The sequence below is a fragment of the Leucopleurus acutus genome, assembly GCF_964270905.1.
Source record: "Leucopleurus acutus genome assembly, chromosome: 3".
Taxonomy (NCBI): domain Eukaryota; kingdom Metazoa; phylum Chordata; class Mammalia; order Artiodactyla; family Delphinidae; genus Leucopleurus; species Leucopleurus acutus.
In genome coordinates, this window is record NC_139145.1 from 144,243,759 (window position 1) to 144,252,985 (window position 9,227).

Sequence of the window (9,227 nt, forward strand, 5' to 3'; positions counted from 1 at the left end):
TTTAATGGTGTTGAATTCTTACTGACTTTATTTACAAAGTTGATTTATGGCCAAATACCTTCGCTGTGCGAGTAGCTAAGAGACAAATACTATTTCTTTACCCATAAACAGCATTTCAGCACTTAGCATATTATCTTGCAGGTAACAGCCTCTCAACGAACGCAGTTGTGGCACAGCCCAACTTGCTCTAACCTTGCAGCCGACACTGGACACATAACCCATCTCTACCCAGCAAGTTTAGAAGGAACTCCTCTGGCAATGGCCATGGACCATATATTGATCATGACATTCTCTGGGATTAGATTCACTGACAAGTTACCATTGACCGGGAAATGAAGGTTAAGGTATAGCTTACTCCACGGAGCGGGAAATCAAGGTTAAGGTATAGCTTACTCCACTGACCGGGAAATCAAGGTTAAGGCATAGTTTACTCCACTGACCGGGAAATGAAGGTTAAGGTATAGCTTACTAAAATGAGCCATCAAGATGAGGAAGCTCATGACTAAGGTAATCACTGCTACTTACCAATTACAAGTAATTTTCAAAGAAAAATGACCTGTTGATTTTTCTCCAAAGTACCTGTCACCTTGTTTTTTTCCCCTAGGTGATTTTTTTTTTTTTTTTTTTACTGTTCTTTCCACTTCTTACCTTCACTTTCGTAAGTTCTCAAGGACAGCAATGGCAAGAGGAATGTTGTCTGAAAAACTGCAAAGAGAGCCATAGGTTCTGGTTTTCTGAAAAAGATAAACTGCAAAGAAGGGAAATTTTATTTAATTTTAGCTGGGACCAAGTTTCTTTGAACCAACTGCGGAAGACGATGGCATTAAGGTTCCCGCTCTTCTCTCCCCCTCATGTCCATACCCCCGTCACTGTGAATTTGGAGTCCCCCCTCACCCCACAGTGAGGCAATCTCCCTGCTCCATCTGACTTGCTTTGGCCCGTAAATGAGGCAGAAGTGATGGTATGCCCGCTTGGAGCCTAGGCCTCAAGAGACTTTATGTATTTCTGTTTGCTCTTTTGTGTTTCCACCTTTGGCATGAAAAGAGCATTTCTGGGCTATTCTGTTAGACCCAGGAGGAGGACAAGAAACCTGAGGCAGAGCGGAGCCCCAGAGTGGCTCCAGCAGGGGCCAGCCTCGGTCAGCCAGCAGCCGGCCACGCCCCAGCCCAGAGCAGCTGTTCCCAGATGTGCCACTGAGTCTGTGGCAATAGATAACGATCCACCAATGTCTTCAAACCCAGCAAAGGTTGGTGAAGAAAGATAAAGCAGAGAAACAAAAGTTAAATATTAAAAAAACGGTCACAGTCTCAGAAGAGCTACATCTGAATGAATTCCTCATGGGGGAGTCATCGCCACTCTGCCCTGTCTCCCTCCTTAAAATGTCACCTGAGAGAAATGAGCACTTGGCACCGACGAAGACAGGCAGAGTTTCATTGTTCAAGATAAGTTCCGGTTTTCCTTGTCTTAGAATAGGGTTGTGAACTACAGGTCAAAGAGCTTCACTGACTCATCAGGTCCTCAGACCATTGGACAATCCGAGGGCACACAGAATAAGCCTGGATGGCCTCAAGGAGGCTAATATGTTCATTTCATAAGAAACGTTTAGTCAGGGGAAGTACTGAATTTCACTTTTCTACTTCAAACTCTGACTTATCATGGAGAGAAGCAAAGACAAATTCAAAGTCATCTTTTGCCCCCATCTAGTCCCCTTGGGCTTCATCAAAAGCTCAAAATTCCATGAACCAGATCATTCATTTTCACTGCCCACACCCTCCATTTATTTCCTTTAAATGGCATTTTACAAGAAATGGGGACGACAGTGAAGACAGGAAGAGGGTAAACCAAACCATTCAATTACTTTGCGGTGATCAAACCTGCTTACGTAGGAGCACAAGTCTTCAAGTGACAGCTTTACTTCCTGATTCTTTAAGCACTGCTTTCTACTACTTCAATTTTTGGCAACAGGTCAACCATACCGCACTGAAGTCTCTACTGGCAACTTCAGATAGGTTCCTATTACAATTGCATATCAGAGCGGGGGGAAAACTGACTCAAGAGAAAAGATCTTCTGCTGAGAACCAAAGGGGAGGCAAAGGAAAATGGCACAGTGAAGTGTCTGACACTCACTGTTCATTCAAATATCCATCCCATCCTGGTCTACGGCACAGGGTCCCATCCTCCTGGCACTTACGTCACCCAAGGAACACAGGAGCCAGCACCATGAGGAGAGCTCATCCCTGCAATTCAAAAGCAGGTGATTCCAGGAAATCCAAAACAGAGGGGATATATGTGTACATATGGCTGATTCACTTCGCTGTATAGTAGAAACTAACACAACATTGTAAAACAACTATACCCCAATTAAAAAAAAAAAAAAAGCAGGTGATTCCGGGGGTGAGATGCACGCTGCCTCGTGTCCTCTGCACGAAAGGGCTATTTAAGATGTTTGTAAAAAGGCGGAGTTTTAGTAAATCAAATATTTTACATGTCACAAAAATTAAACAAGTCACGGGGCAGAGAAACTTAAAACTAGAAGTTAGAGGCCGCCTACCAATTAAAGGTAACCAGAAACTAAAGAATACAAGTTGTCATATAACAAAACTGAAAGATAAGAGTATTTACAAGGGATGTACTTCTAAGGTCTGAGTATCTCAGGACAGTCTTTGAGAATCACCAGGACAATCCTGTCTGAAGCCCTGCCCTTTCCCACCATCTCACACACGGCAGGTTGTGAAGCTGAGGACCTTCATTCCAGCAGCCACTTAGACTTCCTGGTTCTCCTTTCATCAGTTCTGATGGGCGTGGTTTTACACATGCTGGACAGGTGGTAGCCGTGACCCAGTGGTCACTGCCTGCCCAGAGCAAAGTGCTTATTTCCAGTGTTGTGACCGGGCAGCCACCATCCCGACACTTCAGGCTCCAGACCACCTCAGGACCTTTTGCAGAAGGACTACGAGTCCTAGCCTTGTCTGAAATCCTAAAATCAAAACAGTTCATCAAAACCTGCAGAACAAGAGTCAGCAGATGGGAGAACCTCCCAGAGACCCCTGTGGAACCCACTTTGGGAAAAGCCCTATGAATAGATTTCCTGTAGGCACAGAGCCTGATGCTGCTGGAAAAACACAGACACCAAGGGCTCTGGGCCAGCTTCTTCCAAGCCCCAGGTGACTGCTACACAGCCCACGTGGTTCCCCTCCACGCCTCCTACGTCAATCCTCCTCGAGTTATCGGACGCTGAGTGCATCAGCTATTTCCCTGTGAGACCCCCGGTAACAGAGTGAAAAGCCTGGAGGTGAGGGAGTGACCTGTGCAGAGATCCTGAGGTGGCAGAGCGCTGGGCATACAGTCAAGGAACAACACGGAGCCGGGTGTTGGCACGGGCGAGGAGGTGAGCGACCGGGGCAATCACAGGGCATGCGGCGAGGCAGAGCAGACAGGGAAAACGCTTTAGAGACGTCGGCTTCTACTCTGAGATGGGAGCCACTGGGTAGTTTTAAACAAGGGAGTAACACGGTCTACCTTATGTTGTACAGGAAGGACCCTGTATTGAAGACATTGAAGGGGGCAAGAGTAGCATGAGGCAGTGCAGGTGGAGGTCACGGCCATAGTCCAGGGGAGACTGATGCTGGCTTAGACCCGGCGGGGGGCACGGCAGTGGCCATGGGAACGGTAATGAAATGGGAGAGATTTTAAAGATAGAGCTGGCAGGGTGTGCGGGGTGGTGACAAAGTGAGACATCGTGGATGGCTCCAAGAATTTTGGCCTGAGTCCCTGGGAAAATGGAATCACCATTCACGGAGAAGCAGAAGAATGATTTAGTGGGCTGTATCAAGGACCCAACCTGCGACATCTCAATTTGAAATGCTCACTTGATATCCAAGTGGAGATGTCAAGTAGCTAGCTGGATACATCATGTGGAGGGGCCATGGGAGGGGTCGTGGCTGGGGGTATAACTCCAGGCATGCTTGGTGCATACAAATAGTATTTAAAGCCACAGGACTGAAAGATCTCCAAGAGGGCGTACAGACAGAAAAGAGAAAGAGGTCCGAGCACATAGCTCTGGGGTGCTCTACACCCTACAGTACTCCCCCTTATGCAGATCAAAATGAAAATCCAAGATGAGGCCAGGCTTTCCCCCATCACCTCAAGAATGAGGGCCGGTGAGTCCCTCAGCATCAGGCGGCTGCTTGGCACGTTCCCCTACAGGCGCTCAGGGTGCACCAGGCAGGGTTTGGTTTTTCCTCCGAAGCTCTGCTTCTGACCCGAGAGAGGCTACCCAGCTCTCCCGTTCATTCAACAGCTTTCTCTCTCCACGACCATGAGCAAGGCGCATTGCCACGTCCACTTTCCAGTAAGAAAAGGAAGTCTGGGAAGTACGACGTGGCAGAATTCAGAAAGGAAAAATACTTTCCTGCCCCATCCGCATGACATGGTCCTTTCCCAAATCTGTTCTCTCTCTTTTTAAAAAAAATTTCCCCCAGTGTTTTAAAATTGAGGTATAGTTGAGGGAATTCCCTGGCGGTCCAGTGGTTAGGACTCAGCACTCTCACTGCCGGGGCCCAGGTTCAATCCCTGGTCGGCAAACTAAGATTCCCACAAGGTGCACAGTGCGGCCAAAAAGAAAAGAAGAAGTACAGTTGATTTACAATATTTTGTTAGTTTCAGGCATACGGTAAGTTTATGTGTGTGTGTGTGTGTGTGTATATATATAGAGAGAGACTATTTTCTATTATAGGTTATTACAAGATATTGAATATAGTTCCCTATGCTACACAGTAATTCCTTGTTGCTTATCTATTTTATATATAGTAGTTTGTATCTGTTATTAGGATTATGGGATTAACAAATCCAGACAAAATCTGTTCTTGATTTTTATTTTTCAGATCTCCATTTTTCCTACCCAGACTATGAGCTGCTTGAGGACAGGTCTACATCTTACTCCCCACGTCTGTCACAGTACCAGAACGCAGTTGCTACCCAGTCAATATCCAGTAAACGAACAAAAACTTGTACCAATTTTCTTGCATTCTCTCTTCCTTGCTTTCAATTTTATTTTTTATTTATTTATTTATTTATTTTGGCGGTACGCGGGCCTCTCACTGTTGTGGCCTCTCCCGTTGCGGAGCACAGGCTGCGGACGCGCAGGCTCAGCGGCCATGGCTCACGGGCCCAGCCGCTCCGCGGCATGTGGGATCTTCCCGGACCAGGGCACGAACCCGTGTCCCCCGCATCGGCAGGCGGACTCTCAACCACTGCGCCACCAGGGAAGCCCTCAATTTTATTTTAATTAAAATAGATTCTTTTTCAGGCCCTTCTACATTTTCTGTTGCCAAATGTTGCCGAATTCATAGTCTTTCATTGACATTCCTTCTCTGGAGGAAAAAGGGAGGAAAGGAAAGAAAAATTACCCACTCCTTTCGTAGAACTTCTCATTCAAATCTTGTCTCTTTGCAAAAAGAAGATGCCTTTGAATATCCCTCATGTGTAATACTACACTTGAGGGATATTCAAATATCTACTACATGTGTAATAAAAACTACATGTGTAATGAAAACACAGGTTTTGAAAAATCTGCCCCTCTTCACCAGTACTTCTTGTTCTGTCATTACTGAAATATTTATTCCTGAGAAGTTTCCCCACCGCAAATAATCCCCATGGGAAGCAGCTTAATCGATCACTTGCTTCCCAAGAACATGGGTGTGTTTCCAAACTCTTCAAAATTGGCTGGGTGCCCCAATGATGTCATATGCAAATACTATTTTAAAGAAGAAGCTGTTCAAGTAGGACACGGGATCTGTGTGTGTACCTTGTGAAAGAGCTCTATGTGGCAGTACAAAGAGTTGCATGCCACTTCATGGAGGATGCCCACATCTTCCAGGTTCTGTTCTTTTTTTTTTTTTAAGAGCCCTGCCATTTGTCTTTCGGAGCCCCTTTGAAAGGGCCTCCACCGTTACAGCATAGGATTGATTACCCACAAGGTTTCACCCCAATTCCACCACCCCTTCCTCCTTAAGTATCCATCACTCGGAGGCACGCGCAAGGTTCAAGCACTTCTTCCCCGCCCTCTAAACCTACCCACTTAAGTGTTTCTACTAGTTTTGTAAGGTCAATCCTGATTTATGAGACTGAATTGACTCACAGCTCATCTTCTTTTTTTAAGCAATGTTTAGTTAATGATTCTTGGAATCTGTGATTCCAGATAAGAGTAAAGTTGAGTCTCTAAGTTGTATGTGAAGTCAAAGAAAGAACTGGAAAACCTGGATCCAAGGAATATTCTGGACCCAAAGAATATGTAGGCATTTAGTAAATGCTAAAGGTGATACTTCATTTGAGAAAAGATACATTATTCACCCAAATGGTACTGGAACAATGTACCAACCCAGACACGTATGGGAAAAGGAAGCTGTAACAGTTATGTACAGCTGCTCTGACATAAGACTACTTAGGGTCTAATCGCCCCCTGGCACTTAATAACTATATGACTATAGACAAGTTACTTAAACCATCTAGGCTTCGATTTTCTTTTCTGTAAAATGAGAATAAATAACCTACCTCATAGGATTGCCATGAGGATCAAATAAGATTATGAGAACATACACACAGTAAATCCAATTAATGTTAATTTGATCGTTATTGCTACTGCTTCATTTCCTTCAACAAAATAAAATCCAGATGAACAAAGATGTAAATGCAAGACCATTAGCTTTACTAGAATAAACAGAGAACTCATAATAAAACTCAACATCAAAAAAACAAACAACCCAATTAAAAAATGGTCAGAGGGCCTGAACAGACATTTTTCCAAAGAAGACATACGGATGGCCAACAGGCACATGAAAAGATGCTCAACGTCACTAATTATCGGGGAAATGCAAACCAAAACCACAGTGAGTTATCACCTCACACCTGTCAGAACGGCTACCATCAAAATACAACAAATAGCAAATGCTGACAAGGATGTGAAGAAAAGGGAACCCTCTTGCATTGTTGATGGGAATGTAAATTGGTGCAGCCACTATGGAAAACAGTTTGGAGGTTCCTCAAAAAATTAAAAATAGAACTCCATATGATCCAGTAATTCCACTTCTGGGTATTTATCTGAAACAAATGAAAACACTAATTTTAAAAGATACATGCACCCCTATGTTCATTGCAGCATTATTTACAACAGTCAAGATATGGAAGCAACCCATGTGCCCATCAAAAGATAAATGGATAAAGAAGATGTGGCATATGTACACAATGGAATATTACTTAGCCATAAAAAAGAATTCAATCTTGGCATTTGCAACAACATGAATGGACCTAAAGGTTATTATGATTAGTGAAATAAGTCAGAGAGAGAAAGACAAATACCACGTAATTTCACCTATAATGTGGAATCTAAAAACTATAATAAATGAACAAATATAACTAAACAGAAACAAAGTTGTAGATAGAGAGAACAAATAGGTGGTTGCCAGAGGGGCGGGGTTGGGGGGAGGAGAGAGATAGGGGAGGGAGATTAAGGTATATAAACTTTCAATTACAAAATAAATGAGTCACAGGTATGAAATGTACAGTGTGGGGAATATAGTCAATAATTATGTAATATCTTTGTATGGTGACAGATGACTAGACTTATGGCGATCACTGGAAATGTATAGAAATACTGAATCACCATGTTGTGTATTAGGAACTAACATAATGTTGTAGGTCGATTACACTTCAAAAACAAACTATTAGAAAAAGAGATCAGATTTGTAGCTACCAGAGGCAGGGAGTAGGGGGAGGGGGAATTGGAGGAAGGCAGGCAAAAGGTACAAACTTCTAGTTCTGAGACAAATAAATATGAGGGATGTAATGTGCAGCATGATAAAGATAATTAATGGTGATGTACGTTACATATGAGAGTTATTAAGAGAGTAAATCCTAAGAGTTTTCATCACAAGGAAGATATTTTCTCTATTTCTTTAATTATGTATTTATATGAGATGATGGATGTTCACTAAACTTACCGTAATCATCACTTCATGATGTATGTAAGTTAAATCATTATGTGTACACCCGAAACTTACACAGTGTTGTATGTCAATTATATCTCAGTAAAAATGGAAGAAAAAGATTACTAGAATAAAACACAGGTGAATATTTGTATAATCTGTCCAAGCATGATACGAAACCGGAAGCAAAAAAAGGTAAAGACTGCTATACCAATCAAATGAATATTGAAAATTTTTGGTAATATAATAGGTCCAAAACCAAACTGGGAACAACTGTTTCAATACATATGTCAAAAGGTTACTATCCCTAATATATATAGAGATCTTAGAACTCAGTAAGAAAAAGACAAGAAACTCTATAGAAAAACTGGCAAATAACACGATTATGTAATTCACAGAAAAGAAATATCAATAACCAAAAAGAGAAAAAAGAAAAACTGGACACTATCACTAATAATTAAATACATACAAATTAAAGCAGTAGCTGTGTATATCTCTGTGTGTGTCTGTGTGGTGTCCAATTGGCAAAGCTTAAAAAGGTCTTAATACCTAGCACTGGTAAGAGTTTGAAAAAGTAGGCACTGCTACTCACCGATGGTCAAAAAGCACAACTTTAACAAGGTCAATTTGGCAATATCTATTAAAATTTTAGTATGCATTATCTTTGAGGCAGAAATACTATTTCTGGGATCTTGTCCTCTGTTCATTGTAACATTGTTTTTTATTGAGGAAAAAAATTAAAACAATCTAAATATCCATCCAAAGAAAGTAGAAAATTTAATTATGGTGCATTTCTACAGAAGAATATTATCAAGCTGTTAAAAAGGATGAGCTAGAATCATGTGTTGACATGGAAGAATGTCCAAAAAATATTGAAAGAAAAAGCAAGTTTCAGAAGAGCGTGTGCAGAAAACCACCTCTAGAAGAGAAGTGTGGCAACCGTACAGCTATGCCACTCAGAGCTCCCTTCGCAGGAACCTACTGCATAGCTTCCTGACAGCCTCCACTGCCACACCTTTGGATCCACTGCACATTCACACCCAAGCCCACAGTCCCCCCTGGCTGCTCCCATTAAATATCAAACCAAGTCTTCTCCACTCGACACGGGGCTCCTCTAATAGACAACCTTTGATCAAAGCCTCCCCATCACTGGCTGGAACTTTCTCAGAGCTGCACTGTAGCTGGAAGCTCTTCCTTGCCGATCCTTCTTCTTCCCTATCCCCTTTCACAGGGCTCAGACCTGCA

General features: G+C 42.7%; 1 protein-coding gene across 1 annotated transcript in view; it reads right to left on the reverse strand.

Annotated features, from left to right (window-relative positions):
- The window catches only part of OSMR (oncostatin M receptor), a 57,401-nt gene that overhangs the window by 41,254 nt on the left and 6,920 nt on the right, over positions 1-9,227 (reverse strand). The window contains exon 2 of the mRNA XM_082837408.1: positions 649-734. Within this exon, the coding sequence (XP_082693534.1) occupies positions 649-721 (73 nt within the window). The 5' untranslated portion in view covers positions 722-734. The remainder of the gene's footprint in view (positions 1-648; positions 735-9,227) is intronic.